The sequence below is a fragment of the Diprion similis genome, chromosome 6, assembly GCF_021155765.1.
Source record: "Diprion similis isolate iyDipSimi1 chromosome 6, iyDipSimi1.1, whole genome shotgun sequence".
Taxonomy (NCBI): domain Eukaryota; kingdom Metazoa; phylum Arthropoda; class Insecta; order Hymenoptera; family Diprionidae; genus Diprion; species Diprion similis.
The window spans coordinates 22,089,526-22,107,357 of record NC_060110.1 but is presented as its reverse complement, the minus strand read 5'-3'; the positions used below and the strand labels follow the sequence as shown (position 1 = coordinate 22,107,357).

Genomic DNA, 17,832 nt, shown 5'->3' with positions numbered 1-17,832 from the left:
CTCATTCGTTCCCCCTTCATTGCCCTTCACCCTCGCGGCGTTTGGAACTTCCTACAGGCCCACGAATCGTCGACCTCTCCGATTCCCATGGACCCAACTTTACTCGATTTTTCTCCCCTCAGTCCAATTCGATTATAGAACTTTCCGAGAACGATCCATTCACTTTTACGCCCGTGTCGCGTTTCCGATCAGTGCGAAAGCAGCGCTGCTAGGCTGATGGTGAGGAAGCGGAGAGAAACGAGCTGCAGGACCTGAACCCTGCGCCGAAGGATACGAGAGAACTCGAGAGATTTATAGAGCTGGTTCCTCTATCCTTGTGGAGGGTGTTCGGGGTTCTCAACCGTTCCGCCATCTCCCCAAAGCAGATTTGAAAGGACGCTGCGGTGGTACCGGATGTGGAGCATTTCTTCCCTCGGTGCGGATTTGAGAGAAATGGGTTCGACGTGTGGACATGGAATTTGTTCGCCTCGGCGTGCCCTGTGCCTTACCTATATACCCTTACCCTCGGTTTGACGCATGTGCAAAATGCCGCGAACCCGGCTGTTGACAGTGATTTACAACGCGCCTGGACTCCGCATGGAAATTCCATCAACGATCAGCGTGCCGCGAATTCCGGTCCTCTCTTCGCCGTTTTTCAATTCACCCTCTTCAATTCGAACGCGACGACTTTGAATGGGTACTGTCCGATAGCTGGATTCACGATTGATGCCGAGTGTCTTATTCTCCTCGTACTTTAGGCAGGATAATACCTGTCACAATTTTCCCCTCTGAACCTCTTTATGTCCTATTTGTTCCCCTCGCCTCTGGGTTAAGTAATAAAAATTAGTTTAGAAGTTCACTACTTGAACAGGTACATGGATGTACACATAAAAACGATTCATGTCCTCAACGACGAGGTGAACTTAAAAAACATCCTACAGTCGGATTTTAGGGGATATATTTTTCAGGAGTCCTGTGTCTCTGAGAGAAAATGTTCTCCTATTCTCCCAATCCATTCAAAGGCATCGTTGGGGTTACTCATGATCCACGAAATATTTTAACTACATAGCTATCCGATTTTCCATGATAAAATTTTACTCGGTCAAGTGTTTAATTGATACCACGGACTATCGACTATGTTTCAAGCAACAGCTAGCAGCAAGGTATCGCAGACTCGACAAGCCCATGCAACTCCGTGTGGCACAATGGTACCGGCGAAACAATCGTGTCGGTATAAAGCGAGGAACAATTATAAGGAGAACGACAGCCACTTGCATAAAACGCTACAAAGCAGCGCGACAATGCAACCATAGTCGTTGAGTGGTTGCGTCGCGACGCAAGAGCGACGAGACGCACGCTCGTTGAGTCGGCCATGGTATAAGCTGTTGCAGCGGCTACCGCGTCTCATGGACGATGGAACAGTCGCGGCTGGACACAATGAACTACCAATGGACTTTACCCATTGTCCTTACATATGGGCAACGTATACTCGTTGAAAATGGGCACGGAATACTGGCAACATAAATCATACAGCCTATTATAGAACTACTAGATTCTGCAACGCCGATAGGCCGCCTCTTCTGCACACTACCCTATACTCTCCATCGTTGAGAAGATATCGGCTCTCTTTAACGGCCCAACAAGAGTATCCAACCACTTCGCGCTAACTAAATGCCCACTCGCAGAACTCAAGAAAGCAATTCACACGCGTTCCCGCGACTTATTGTTACACTCGTTCCTTTTTTGAAGAAAAATAAAAAAAATAAATACAAAACTGTGAGAAACTGGTGCACCGAATGCTAGAGAATCGGAGTGCTCATTGCGATCGCATTTTCATTGTCAGTAAAAGGGCTCTCTTCGTCTATGGTCATACCCATACGAACCACAAGTTCTCTGTTCTCGATTCAATACAATGCCAAAACATGTTCCACAGGGTAGTTTACGCACCTCTGTCAGTTGCGATGACCGGTAATTCAAGAAAGGCTGCTGTTTCACGGTCCAAAGGTGCCCTGACGCAGATATCGCCAGTATCACTGCGCACCATGAGTTGTTCAGTGGCGATTCCACTTCCTCCCAGAGTGTAGTTGACCATGGCGTTGACTCCGCAGTCAGGGTCAGTCGCCTGCACCTGAAACAATATAGGAAAAGCGCTCATTAGGTTTTGGTACGTTTCGCATATTAGCACTTGGGGTCAGATTTCGAATTGATTGAATAAGATTAATCATGGATCGGTACTTGAGCTGTCGATAAAAGAACCTGCACCGTTCCCGCATCATGGTTTCGCTTGAATAACATGTGCGGACGTCGGTACGGCGGCTGTGACGGACGCCGCGAGCTCAGAAGGCTGTTATTTATGTGGCAGGGTATCGCCACCTTCTTTCTCGGGGACGTCAGGTGAGCATCGAGGCGCCCTGGCCCCCGAACTATTAAAGTAAATCAGCTGACTTCTTAATGCCCGGAGGAGAAGCCTGCGCTCTTCATCCCGGTGCCGAGTAGCCGCGGTTGCTACGATTTCCGGGATGAGTGAAGATCTGGGAAATCGTGTCTCCGCGTATGAATTCGAAATGTGCAAAAAGTTTTTTGGGCCGCAGCTGCGTCTTATATCTCGTTTGCGCGCTACTTGGACGGTAGAGATCTGGTATCTTTTTGAAAGGGTCTCGACGAAAGGAGCGCAGGGTAGCCTGCCCGAGACAACCCGAGAGAAAAGAAGAGGAGAGGAGAGAAGAGGAGAGCGGGAGTGGTGGAGACGAGCGGATAATAAAGCAGGAGTCCGGTCCGCGAATGATTTAGTGGCGGTCAGTCGAATATCTTCCCGCCACACTGTTGCCACCTCAAGAGTGGAGTGCAGCTCGAGTTTTCGTTCGGGGTGGCTTCACGGCCACGGCAGGGGGACCGGGAACGGGGACCAATCGGGCCCGTTTCTCCACCCCGACAATCATGTTAATGAATTACTGCGTTGCCTTATCGGCGACGATCTGCTCGACTAATTCGGAACCGCTTTGCAGCCCCATTCGTTACGCCGTGGAGTCAGGCTATCACTTTCTACCAGGCCGTTTTTTCCTTTCATCGATTCCGAGATAGCAGCTGCGTGATAATTGATGGATTATCTGTGTTTTCACTCCGGGAAAACAACCGTCCGGAACGCACCTTACGCTGAATCAGTCGTTCGGGTTCGAAACGGCGTTCACTTGCAGTCCATGATTCTCTCTTTGAAAAGCTCCGATTTTATCTTCTTGTACTTTCTTTCACAGGGGCGCGTCCCTGGTAAACTTCTATTAATTACACAGTTTATCGCATAACGGTTCAGGACTTCCCAGCCGGTTCTCTCACTGTTCTATACTAATTCCACTCATTTCTATAGCTCTCGACTTATGTATCCAGTACACTTCTGCACCGAACTGTACCTGTTATCCGCGGCGTAGCCGCTCAACGTAGATTGTAAAACGCATTGTTCTATTGGTTTTGTTTTCACCGGCCTTGAGAAGAGAATATCGATTTCAATCGGAGCACCGAGAGAACAATCCGCTGCAATTCCTATGCGACCCTGACTACGCGGTTTTGCCAGTGTCTGCAGGAGACGAGATCTCTGGCATCTCTTAGTGGCGTTGAAAGACCAGTTTTTCAAATTCCATGCTTGTGAATTCGGAGGGATTGATTACCGGTACGAGTAATGAAACTGAATTTCGGTAATTCCGACATTTTCTGGGCACTTTTCCGCCATGGCTTATAGATGTTAAAAAATAACGTATTCCTAGACATGACCCGACGGTGTATCAACGTAAACATAATTTGTATTTTCGAAACGTCTCGCATAAAGCGTCACCGAGTCGTACGTGTTTTAAAATTCGATTAACCGTAGCTATGTGGGGGCGTGAGTGAACGCATGATAAAGAGAACTGTGACCGATGAGGCTAGAACAACGCGTTCTTAGATCATTGAATACCAATCGGCAGGTCTGTGGTGCGAGTTGAATTTATGCGCCCAGCCGGCGGCTGCTGATGGGCTCTACGAATGCAAATGAATAATTTTCGCGGATTTCACAACGTTGACGCACCTGCGTCGATCGAGGCACGCGTCGCGGAATATTGACGTTCATATTGTCACCGGGCTTAGGATCAGCCTTTATCCAGGAAGTCGCGGACGAGGAGTTGGCGATTGATTTGACGGAACGGCGAACGCCTGCTTCGGGATTAAATCACGTGTTTAGCTGGCCTGTACACCCATCTGGGTGGGCCCGTCTCTTTAGTCCAGGGCTTCGCTGGTCCCGGAAGGAAAATCCCGCGTCCCTGCGCGGCAGACGGTAGAGAAAAAAATATTTTTCCGGAATGCGGGTTAATTATAATCATCCGTCGAGGAGTTGAGGCAATGGCTTCGAGACTCGCCGGCTGAAGCACTTTGATGAATTAACTCCAGGTGTAATATTTCTCTCCACGGAGTATGCGAGAGGGACACCGAAGGGATACCGAGGATCCTCTCCCACGCGGGCGCAATAAAGGAGCGCGCGCCGCATTCAAGAAAAAAAGAAGAAACAAAAAAGAACAAAAAAAAAAACGAGCTTATAAAGGAATCTATCATATCCCGGCGATATATGCGCGCAACGAGTATCCGAGTGGTACACCTACCCATGCAATTTCAGATGCGTTTGCCGTTCATCTCTATGCATGTACCTGCAGCATATAGTATACGCCTGTGTAACGCACAATCGCGCAACGGCGCGGCGGTTGTCTACACCGGTTATAAAGTACGGAGACCTTCTTCTGAACCAACTTGGCTCTGACGCGCTGCCGTCTTTAGACACCGTCTTTTTCTCGTGCGAGCATGCATAAAACGTATTATATATAGTTAGGTGGATATCTGCGAATCCCAAGGTATCTGTTCAGCGTGTCTCACCCTCGAGCCACCCTCCACTGATGCTGCATACTTTAAGGATGCACAATGCAAAGGTAGTGCATAAGGGCCCTTCTGGTGGTCTCACATTTTAGAAGCACTGCGAAGATTGATATCGAAATTGTTCCACTGGTGAAGATGGAAAACTTTTGTCAGAACAGGTCGAAGAAAGATGGAGAGAAAATTTAGCGGACTGAAAATACTCGGAAGCTGTAATCGGTGACTAAACTGTGTAATATTTTCTATAACTCGACGACAGTCAAAGTTCGTATTTATCACCGATTGCAAGTAGAGCAAAAGGACGGGTTTTGGTTAACTTGAGAGGCTGAAAACGGTACCTACGTTCATCCTACAACAGAACTGTCGATTGACAAGATAAGAAGACAGCGACGTTAATTATTCGGAAAATAAATCTTCGTTCCACGATTTCCGCGCAACTTTGAGCCAGGTTCTAACTTTCGGTTATCAAAGGTTTAACAAATTAAACTTGTGCTTACGCACCGTTATTCCGAGGCTTGTGAAGCCACGGCAAGAGTCGTTTACCCAGCTGTGATAACTACTAGGAACTTGAGAAAAAAGCAACAGTTACAAATTGTCCTCGAGGAAAAGTTATCGCAGTAAATCGCGGAGGACTGCGGGACCGCGGCGCATCTGGTATGCTGAGAGTTTTTCACGAGTGTTGGATGCACGCAAAGGATGAAGGACGAGGCTGCACGGGCCCCGTCGGTGGTGTCCGGATGTCCCGCACGCGGATAATTACGCACGGAACGCATCGCCACCCGAGCGGTGTCGGCTCCCTTTGGCCAAGCTTGCACCGCGATATACTGGGCCTTGTGGAAGGTGGCGTGCCGTGCCGATGGGCTCATTTTTAAATCCCCTTCTTCACCTATCGTCGAGCGCAAGACCAGCGCACCATTCATTCCCCCGCAGTGTTGAGCAGGCGCTCGGCACTCGTATCCTGCGTACGCATCAGCGCTCACCTAGGCATTACGTAGCTGGTACCTTGTGTTCAACATCTCCAGATGCACCGGGAGGAATCTCGACGGAAATTGATGGTATTGGTATCCCCGCTAATACGCGCAAGCCTGAAACGCATTCCTTCGAGTGCGTCTGCATGGACTAGCTAGCAGCTTCGAGCAAGTTCGATATCACCACTTGAATCCTTTGGCGATACAGACCGGATTTTAGGTGCTTCCAAACCCTGGACTAGGAGAACGGGTTCCGGGGTTTCAAGGTCACACAAGACACGCAGTGGACACTTGACTTTCCGCTATATATCTAGACTCTCTGACACTACAGGTTAACACGAATGCCGGGTTGTGATTGGGGAACGCGATGAAGTATCCCGCTTACGGGACTAGATCGAAGGAATCTTGGCATGCCGACGGGCAGTAAAACTGGAAGTACAAAGGACCTGTTGACGGGAGTGTGCCGAGTGTTCGAGGATGACAGAACCGGGCCAGTGTTACGATCTCTGGTGGATTTAACGAGCGGCCGTTATAGGAGTCGCCTCAGCACCATGCCATGCCGGCGTCTTTGGATCACCGACGGAGATAGAGAAACAGAGAGAGAGATAGAGGGAATGAAAAAGCTTGCCGTTCCCGAGTAGTCAAGGTTTGTGACGGACTATTTGCCCTGCAGAGCGAGAGACGCGATCGTGGTACGTCACTCCGTCAGCCGCGCGCCGCGGATGCCTCGAATGGCTTACACTGTACAGCCTCCGACGGCTCTATCCGCTCTTCATGACTTCACATCCTGACGCAAAAAGTGACCACCACGTAACGCCGCCGGATCTTCTTGGTAGCTTGGCTTCCGGTTCGGCCATTCCGACGAGGACGCGCCAGCGACTGAAGTTGAGCGTTCTTCGTTCCGATGTTAATCCATTTTATCCTGTTTTTTTCAAGATTGTTTAAGTTCGGGTGGAATTAATTAACTTTGAAATAAATTTCTGCTCCTAATCCATGTGCCTTATCGATGTGAGACTGCGGTCGGTTAAATCGTCGCGATGAGAGAAGGAAGAGAAGAAGATGAAGACGATGCAATATGTGCCAACGCGTATATGTTTTCGGTGACGCAAAGCCCAGCTGCGAAGATTAAGTAGGACTTATGCGCAGTGACATATGTAAATGTCAATTAACATACCCATTGCGAAGGCTTAGTCAACGCTGTATATTGTCGAAGATTAGATATCCGCAGATGGATACTTCGTGTAATCAGAATTCCGCGCTTTTAATCGTTCCTTCTATCCCTTTCGCGCTCCTTTCTCCTCTGTATCTCTTCTTCCTTTTTTTTACGCATATCACACGCCCAGTAGCGATCGCCTACCCTAATTATTTTATTCCGACGCTGGCATAATTAATTATTCAGAGAATCTCTATTCACTTGAATACGATGAGGTCGTATATAGCAACGAAAATACTGAAGTAGAAGCTACTTTTGCTTAGAATTTTGTAAAACCACTTCCAACGCCGATGTATAATCGAACTGAGAGTGCGAAAAATGCGCATACTTTAAATTCCGTAAGCTCTATCCTGTACAGTTTCGTGTGAATTATACCCAATAAATTTGATCACTTCTTTAGATATTGTCTACATCTATGTTGTCACTACTATTCAAGCCAAGAGGCAATCCTCATTTAATAAAAAAAAAAAAATGAATGAATAAAAAAAATAAAAACTGACCGTACAACGATAAAACGTTTTGCTGTCGTTCAATCTACGGCTCCTTAATGGCTGTAATATTCCTAATTGATTTTTTTTCTGAAATATTGAATAATAGATAAAATAGAAACGATTTTTAAGAAAACAATCGTTTTTTCAGTTCCTGTTTTCATTTTCTAAACGTACGATTCAACGAGCCTATTGTCCGTTCCTTAAGGAAGTTGAGCAGGAGGCTCTTTGTCCGATAAATTAATATTCGACCCTCGGTGGCGGTAATGAGCAATCGAATAGCATGAGGCTGCCGAGTAAGCGGCACAAGCCGCGTGTAATTAGATGGACAGTGCGCAGCGCGTTATGCCTCCATTGTAGAATAAATAAATAAACAAACGAGGAAGCGAAGAAGGAATAGAAGAATAACGAGGCGAGAAGCTCGGCTGAGAATGTATGTACCGCAAGGATCCCTGAGAAAAAAAGAAGAAAATTACACAACAAAAAACGATCGGAGGTCCTTGCGGCGGACGTCATGCACAAAGCGGTTCTAAGCACAGCGTATGAAACTATCAAGCGTTGCATGATACGCGGGGTTCCGACTAAACGGAACCAGCGCGAGCGCAAGTCGAGGGCCTCATCTTGCACCGGGGCCTTACAGTCGTGTACGAAAACGGCACGCAGGTTGGCACGCGCTTGTGTAGGAGTCTCTTTACTCAGGCGCGGCGCGTTATAGACTCGCGAAGGATTCCGCACAATGCTACCAGGCCCAACAGACCCTACAACCAACGCCATAGAGCTGTCACTCACTCCCGACTGAGAAGAGCTTGCGAGCAAGCCGGATTCCCGTCGCGTAACCAGTTCAACGGCGCAGGACGATCCAGGACTCCCAGCCTCCCGTTTCTCCTCTTCTCTCCAGCCCTCTCCTCTCCCCGAGAGGGACGCGAATTTCCTTTTGCGGGAACCGGCCGAAGATTCTTGCCTAGAATATTACCCGGCACACAAAACTGCGTCGTCGTTTTTTTTGACAGACGAAAATTCGAGGGAAAAGATTCGTTGATCGGGTCTCCTATATGCTTGATCCTGACGAACGGATGTGGATTAGTTACTTCATTATTTTACAAAGTTCAGGGAAACCGCAAACTGAGGTTTAATAACTGTAGTGATGAGTGAAAAAAGAGTGAATACAGAAAAGCGTTTCTTCAAATTTTACTCAAAGAAATTCCAATTTGTTGAATTATTCGTTCGAGGTGTGAGAGTAACTTTTTATCTAATTTTATTGAAAGTTATTCAATGTGAAATAAAATTTGATTACCAAAAATAAACGTTTATTGTGAGTATACACGAAGTTCTAAACAGTTGTACTGGTTCCGATTCGGGTAAAAGTGTTACTTTGAGTGTCAATAATTCAAAAATCAGAGTAGGAACAAAAAAATTATTACAGTTTCGGTAATGGACAGTTAGCCACAAGTTAAAATTCCGAATTCATTTTACGTTCGTACGTTTTATTGCACTTAATAAAATTATGTTCAATCCATAACTCATGAAAAGCCGATTTATGGTATAATACACGTCAAGTTCGCGAGTCTTTAAGGACTTTCAGTACAAGCCAAGAAGATTAAAAATATCGAAAATGAGAGTGCAAACGAAGAGTGAAAAGTGAGGGTACAAAGGCGGTCAATTCGCGTGACCCTAGCGAGAAATGCAGCGTGCGTGTTAAATCGCGAGCGATGGATTGGGAAGCATGTCGCGGCCACCGCGGGTAGCTGTCGGTTAATTGCGTTGAAAAATCGCAGTCACCACTCATTAAAATAGTTTAATATGTATTTGTCAAGTTACCGCGACGCGAAGCATGCCCAACAATTTGTTAGCTACTCCGTTCGACGTGAGCTCGGGGTGTTTTTTTATTCTTTTTTTTTAATGTATTATTATTATTATTATTATTATTTTTTCATTTCGTTTCCAGCTTATTTTTCGCCCCGTATATTTTAAATCGCCGGTAAAGTTTTTTCCCTCGATTTTTCACACCTCTTGCTTTTTTCTTTTGCCAATTCAGCGTTCTCTTAATGGTGCTTGTTTGTCTCGTTGTCACCAGGACGTTTTTCGCTGGCAGTCGGGGTGGATTTCTCTGAATTTATTCCCGTACACGTTATTCGGAACGCAGGCGGTGCAGAAACGCGCTTATGCGTCTCTCCCTCGACGCGACGCCCGGCGCATATAACCTTCTTCACTTTGAAATTTGAAACTTCATGGGAGATCTTTTCCTCTCTCTGGGCACCGAGACCTCGCACACACGAACACCCGAGCCGCAGTCTTCGCTTGGACAAGACTTTAACCAGTTTTCTTATTATTGGGCAACCGCCCACGCTTAGATTGATCTTGTACGTTCCGACTCGCGGGGGCCAGACTGATGCTCAAAACCTGGCTGAATCTTGTCCTGAACTCGGAAGAGAGAACGAAAGAGAAACAAACGGAGAACGAAAAGCAGGCCGCAACTCAGCCGCGAAAACAACTACCCGCAATTCTTTACCGGGTTAACGGAGGTCGCCGATTAAGATACTTCTCTCCCGCCTCACTCTCTTCCGCTTCGTCGGCAAACCGAACTTCGAAGGCTTTTTTTTCATCAAGTATTTTTTCAGGAAGTTCATCTTTTCTCCTCTCATGCATCCCGGACTCACGGCGTTCCATCGGTGCTCGAAGACTGTTTAAATTCATCGCGGCAGATCAAGTTTTGGCGATTTATCGTCAGTTTTTCAGATGTATTTCAAGTTTTTAAAATCCCATTTTCTCAATATATTCAATTTGATCAAATATATTTCCACCGAATAACAGATAAGTTCAAAAGTATTCTTTCTTTTGCATGATTTGTGAAATTTTTTCCAAGTTAATCGACGATCGACCTCTGAGAGAAAAAAAAAAGAATGGTGAAATTGTACGGAATCGAGTAAATCTCGCTCGTCTGATGGAAATCAATGGAGGGTAGACGAGACATCCGAGTTTATGGGGTCAAGACATTGCCGGTTATTTAGGATCACACGCAACGGCATGCAATATAGCCGACTGAACGTTTCTCGTTACGATTATATTAATCGACGTCGATTTATAATTACCTTGGAATATTTTTACGCTTGTCTATAAACGATAGTGGTTGAGAAGGCCCACGAAACTACTCGGCAGAGTGCAGAGGCAAAGTCAGGGGGGCAGTCGTAGCATCGAATAGCCGAGAAATTTATTACCACTAAGTGCCGGTTTTTATCTCCAAGCCGTATCTTTGGCGTTCTATCCTCTCGCTTATAAATACGTTCACCTGCGGTCCAGCCCACTATCCCCCTCTTGCCGCCCCTCAGCATCCTTCTTCCGATCCTCGGCAAAGTGTCAACGCCTCTCGTTATTTCCTGACAAATATTTTAATTCACGTTTCAGTCCCTATATCATTTAATTTCATTTTCAAGCCATCACACCACGCGGTATACCTAACTATTGTGTACCTACGTTCCTTTAACTCGAATCATTGATAATGAGACTAAATTTTTATTACATCTTCTCAACCTCGCAATTTCAACTTTCGGGAAGAATTCGATATAAAACCAAGGCAGCGTGATAAAGCTGAACTAGTAACCAGAAATAATTGAGTCCGATATAAGATACGCTGGCTTAATATTTCAATAAATGTAGGTAATTAATCAATAGTAATTATTCCCAATCTCCCGAGGGCCCCGTTCACGCCACTTAACGTTTGTAATTAACAGCTCTATTGTGGTACGTAATTACGTGTAGCATTATGGCTGTACATAGGTTATACATCTGTTCCATTCCTTGACTGGTTTTCTGCGCCGAACACGATACAATTATAGCGTATAGGGTTATCTTCTCAAAGAGGTAAGAATTTCGTGTAAGGAGGTTTGAATTCCGTCTGCAAGGTGAGAACACACGTCTTGCACTCTGGTCCTGATAAGCGCAGCTTCAGCTTGGACTGCCCATATGGCGCGAGATAATTGTTACGCGGTAATTAACGCCTCTTAACGAGGTAACGAAGCAGCAGCGAAAGACTCGAGTTTCTTAAATTCGTGTCAAAACACGGAGATGCACGGATAATGAGACAAGGAGTGGAAAATAAATCGTCGTGTGTATTAAAATAATTCTGTGAGACCTGCATGATACGCGGTGGAATTATTAATAAGCCGTAAGAAATTACAGTCTCGTTTTCATTTCCACGACCTTGAGCCACCGTGCGTTGCAAGACTATCTCACGCCGCTTTTAAGTATTGTAGATTAGAAACGGGGTCCAAGCAACGATCACAAGTGGAGGGCTCTGGCTTAATGTCTTTTAGGCATAAAAATAGTCCCGCGGATAGATTAAACCTACGTAATAAGCCGCGGGTACTCCGTTCGCGCGGGTAGCGATCACTTATCTTAATAGATTCCTGCCCATTTTCGAATAACTTACCGGCTTCTGATTCCGACTTACCGCTACGACGACGGTTCAACACGTTCATTCGGCTGATAACACTCGCGGTGATATTCTCTTAATTTAAGCCCCTTGACTCCCCCCCTCCCCCCTCAATGTTTCCTCACTAACATTATTTGAATTCTTATTACGCAAGAAACTATAACAACAGTCAATACCTTATAAAATCGATTTTACGTATCCTGATTTCATGTTTTTTTTACGTTACCCTCGAAATCTGAAAAACTTTCAATTCTTTTACAGAATAGCGTGAAAGATTTCTCTGGGAAGTTGAAATGAAAAGATTTTGGAGCGTGTTCATCTTGACGTTTTTTTCACGGAGAGTCAGAGTTTATTCTGTAGAATTTTGGTGTACGGGTGAAAATGAAAATGGAAATAATTTGAAGGTCTGAATACACGTGTGCTCTATATTTTATATATTTAAATCCTGTAAATAATGGTACTTGCTGCAATTGCGAGCCATGTTTTATAGTCGTAATAATTTGGTTATATATAGCCTTTATCCTATCGGGCTCAGTTTATGAGCGCGTTATCAAATGTTACTGAGCACTTCAGCATATGGTAATATCACTTTTAGAGAGTAGCGAGCGGGGTGTAAGGGATTAATGTGCGTTGAGGCGATTCGACGCAGAACGGGTTATTCGCCGAGGAGCAACGACAAAGTCATTAACGAACATGAAGCCCGGGTTCACGGATTTCCTCCCGTTAATAGGAACGACGATTTAGAATTGTCGCACGGCTATGGTATAAGGATATATACGTCTATTCCGACATCACCTAGTCTCGCCTCCTTCTGTGTCGGTTAATTTTACCGCGTTGAAAAACGACCTTCCTGGTTCAGTAGGACGTTATTAGTGACGCCGATAAGAGAATTGATAGGACGAAGCTCCATCGCGTTATACCTGGCGCTCGTGTAATGGCTTGATCTAAACCCGAAGCGTCTAACTGAGGGTTTCCTTGCACCCCCGAATGGCAACGGGTATTGTGCCGGGTATGGAACAATAAAAAATGCTGTCAATACCTCATGTTGTGAAATTTTTGCGAAGAGACTTGCGGATACGAAAGGAATAAACGAACGGAGAAAACTTCTGAATACAGCGAGAGAAAAATAAAATTTCTGAACTTTCTCGAAATTTTTTTCCCATCCGGTCAAGTTCTGAAATTTTACGGTAAAGTTTAGACGATCGTTACGGAGATAGGACCCGAGAGGTTGATGAGAACGAAGTTCCGCTGAAATCTTCACGTTGTAATATTTTAATTGTGTGAGAACCGAAAGTATAGATAAAGATTTTAATATCTCTAAAAAGAGGTTATCAGCGAGCGATGAAGTGGGTCAATTTAACGGATATCCCGCGATCAGAGCTCGAGAGAAATATGTATATATATAGCGAGAAATAAACACGGTTTTTCGTTTAATTAATCTCACCGTCTTAATAAGTGTACGTGTATAGGTATATGTATAATATACCCCGAGGATTACCATAATATTCTCCGAAGCCATGAATTACCAATATAAATAATTAGAAGATGTCTTTCAACACTCGGGTTGACAGTCACTAATTATCTTCCTAATGTGACCACTGCGAGACCCACCTCGCGGTCTGCCCGCAGCGCGGATCCACCCAGACGTATGTATACAAGGAGCAGTTGAAAAAGTATGGGTGAAAATATTTTTATCTGGGATTGAATTAACGAGGTATCGTGGCCAGCGAAAGCCATCTTCTGGGGGAAACGGAGCTCCGGGTACCGGGTTCGACGGATACCCGACGATCTTAGAAATTCGTCCCACCGCACCGCCGCGGTAACGCGGGTCGCGGAATCGCGTAGGCGGACGGCTTTCGCACCTTTGGCATTTCTTTCTCTACGAGGCGAGGGGCCCGGGCCCCCGTCAGGCCCTCCGGTACTTCACACTGATCTATAAACTTTGTAGTTTCAGCTAATGCACGTCGTATACAACACCGATAACGCCAGAGGTAGGTACTCGGACTGTTTATGACGTTAGCCTACGCCACGATGCGTGTAGCCTGTGTGTGCGCTGCGAGGATATGTACCTCCACATTGATTCGCATCGAATTTCCGCTTGTAAAGGGAGATCAAGACACCTTCGACAGAGTTGCATGGCCAGATAAATTATTGGACAATTTAGATCTATTGGAAAGATTTGAATACATTTATTTCAGTAAAATTTGTCGGTAGAATACATTTACGTCACGGATTTGCAAAATTTTTGCCGCTACAGACAAAAGTTGCCTAAATTTTATCGCAAATTTTATTTAAATGCAGGTGAATGGTTCTCAAATATTGTCATAGTGGTATTTTCAGAAAAACACTAACAATATCTCCTCTTCATTATTTCACTCCTATGCGTGGAATTCAGAATTCTCTCCTCATTGTTTTTTCCATCGTATGAATGTATCGATTTGGTTGAGTTTATCCGTTCAATAAAGATGGATCCCAAATTCAAAACAAAGAAAAACAAATTAATGCAATGAACAATTCTGTCCTGAAACAATTCTGCCCTGTCGTTTTAAGAACTGCAGTAATAGTAGAGAAAGAGAGAAAGAAAGAGAGAGAGAGAGAGAGAGAGAGAGAGAGAGAAAAGAAGGTGCAGAGACGCGTGCAGCGTTCACCTATAGTTCGACCTATAGTTCGAAGGTATAGAGATACCTGCTGGTATATGTGGGTATACCGCAAGCTGGGTACGAATGGCCGGCCGCCTCTTCGGGCATATTAGCATAATTATTGGTTGTTCGCTATCAGTGCCGGCGGGTCTGTGTTTGCCGATTTATGATTTCATCGCCATCTACCCGAAGACGCCCGCGACGATGCGTCAGGGGCGCGGATCGTTGCTGATGGTCTATTGTACTCCGGAGCCCGTATAAGAAGAAGAAGAAGAAGAATAAGGAGAAAAACAAGGAGAGATCGCAAGATATTTGTCTGTGATGTGGTCCAGAATCAGGCCCCGAAGAAAGCCCAAGACGAGGCCATACAGCGATTCAAGCGCAGTCTGAAGTAATCCGGAAGTAAAGATCAGGGCTCGGTTGGTCCACTTCATGATCGTCATCGGCTGTCAATCCCGAGAGAAATACAAGCATGAGTCCTGCCACCTTTCGCGTAGATTTAATAAGTGCAATATCTCTCGGCAATGGCACGCACCGCACGTACCGCAACCGGCGAAGTTCTTGCCTCGATTTCTTACCGCACTCAATCAGCGTGTTAATCAAGCATTTAACTACTTGCCGGGCACTGCCAGACACGATGATGGCTTCTACGACACTATGACCATGAGGATGAAGACCGCGGGTAGACCAGCGAGGGCTGCGCACACATTCGCATTCGTTCTTATCAATTAGCGCCTGCACATGCGCTGAGGCGTTGCGCACTGCGCGCTGGGCGTCGAGCTATTCGCCCGAGTGCATCCCACATGCGCAAGTGTTGCGCGGCTCTGCGGCAGCAGCCTTGGGCCGCGGCGGGAAGCGGCAGTGAAGCGAGGGAATTAGGGATCATTTAGTAGCGATTTCTCACGAAGGTGCGAACTCGACGTTCCGCAGCCGCCGTGCCGCGTGGCGGCCGAGCTAAAGGCCCGCCGATTCATCCACGGCGAAACCCGAGGGCATTAATTTTTGCACGCAAGTAAACGCGCGCTGACTCGATCCGCGTATGAAGTGCGATTCGCTCGCGCGTGCAGAAGTCTACCTACCTGTAGCAGTCGCAGCAGTAGCCGCAGCAGCACGGCAGGACTTTCCGATTATTACTTACACCCGACGCGTTTTTCTCGCATACCCTTCGCCGTCGAGATTAGTTCTAGTCATATAACGTGCACCCGCGGTTCGTTTTTGCTCACCGCCGACAATCGCTCGAGTTAATTGGACCTACCCGGGAAAAACGATATACCTAGCTTATGTGACGCTTCTTCTCTCGACGCGGCATAAGAATAGGATCATTCTCTTGCAAATATTTAAATGTCTTCTCATCGATACTTTTTGCATAATATATAGATTTCACTGGTCAGAATTTTCATTAATAAAGAGGCCAACTATTCATTAGACAATTCACGTATTAAGTCTTAACTTTACAATACGAATATCGCAATCAAAATTTCGTCTCAAATGTTGCGGAATTTTTAGAAAATTCAATCACTCAAATAAGTTTTCCAGGAGAAAAACAATTAGCTCTGATTGTGAGTTAGTAGTCGCCAACCTCCAAGTTTAGACAACCGAAGCGGCGACGCGGCCGTTGAAGCCTGGAATCAAGTCGATCGGGTTAATCCATGGTGCTTGCTTATATCCACCCATCGGCGCCTATGACTGTGTGGGATGCTGACGGAGCACGAAGTATGAGTTGATATTGTGATAAATAACGGGAGATGGTCTTCACCGCGTTGGTCGGCGCCTCAGGCTGTGCTACTGTGCAAATCTATACGTGCATGAGTCGTTCGTGGTTTCCTAACCTCACCTTAGCGATTACCCTTAATTCTTCTTGTTTGCTAAAATCTACCCGGTTTTTTAGATTGTGTTTAACACAGGAAATAATCAGCTATGTCGAAGATGTAGTTGACGAGTACGATCCTATTACGATGAAGATTATTTTTCACCTTTGAAGTCGAAAACTGATGAAAAGCGATCGTGTTTCGCGGATAAATGTATTAAATTGGTATTCTCACGCGAAATTGAGGAGCCGTAGAGAGCAATGAGAGAGTAATAACATCGAAACACCGAGAGAAAAAAGGTGAGGAGTAATAACGTACGAATTTAATGGTTAGCTTAAGAAAAGGCAACGTTGAGGACCCGACGAAACTCGACTCGCCCACTCTCCCGCTATTCGGCGAATAATCAAGTTTTATTCTCTCTCTTTCTCTTTCTCTCTCTCTTTGACTCTCCTTTTTTCCCCTTTTGCTTCCTCCTTATTTCTCTTTCGAGCCATTCCCATCGTCGAGGGGGCTGCAGACAACGAAGCGAATAGAATGAGGCGGCGAAGGAGAATAAGGAGGAGGAGAGCAGGTATCCCGACTTACCAAAACATTAATCAAATTCTGCCAATAAATTTTAAACATCTTTGCGTTCTCCTATCTACCCAATGTGTCAGGGACACGTCTGCACACTTTTCGCCCAGTATCGAGCCCTGGTATTCCAGTGCACTTCGAACTGCACCGGGTGACTTCGAAGTAGGCGTAATGTCACGCTTACTGAATATAATTTTTCTTGTTTGAAGTGAAAAGTTAGTGTCATTCATAATTGGTGTCAGCCATAAGTCATGCGATTTTCTCCTAAAAATATTATAATTCAGTTCGCATATTGTCGGACAGCTGGGTTGAGTGCTGGCAAATTTTGGTTTGGCCAAATAAAAGAACTCTGCACGGGGCCTTATGAAATTAGCATAAGTGGGCCCCGTGCTAAAGCATAATAAACGAAGCTCCGGAATATCGGCCTTTTAAGAAAGGTGCCCGAGTTTAAGGGCTAGCTCCATGGGGCAAATTCAATCGGGGGGATCCTTACTCACCGTGAAATCTTCCTATACACCAAAACGCTTCTAATATCACGGCGAACAATTTTCAGCGCACCGATTTTGCCCGATTTAAGTGTGCCTCATGGAAAGATTTATTATTCTCGCGAGAGAAAAATTTTGATAGCGCTGATGGACAACGCCTGAAGAAAAAGGTTAAGAAGATAATTGGAATGAGAAAAAAAAAAAAATGGATCAACTACCGTCGGACTCTTGTGATATGAAATGATCGAAGTAACGTTCGAGAAATAAATTGCGACACCTGAACCTTTTTTTTCTCCATTTTTCCCTAATTTTTGGCCGTTACGTTTGGGGAATATGCGTGACACGGTTAAAAGGTTGCATTTG

General features: G+C 45.5%; 1 protein-coding gene across 1 annotated transcript in view; it reads right to left on the bottom strand.

The window, feature by feature from the left end:
• Window positions 1–17,832, bottom strand: part of LOC124406704 (protein dachsous) — a 230,667-nt gene that overhangs the window by 48,148 nt on the left and 164,687 nt on the right. Inside the window, exon 2 of the mRNA XM_046882231.1 lies at window positions 1,927–2,107. Coding sequence (XP_046738187.1) covers window positions 1,927–2,107 — 181 coding nt within the window. The remainder of the gene's footprint in view (window positions 1–1,926; window positions 2,108–17,832) is intronic.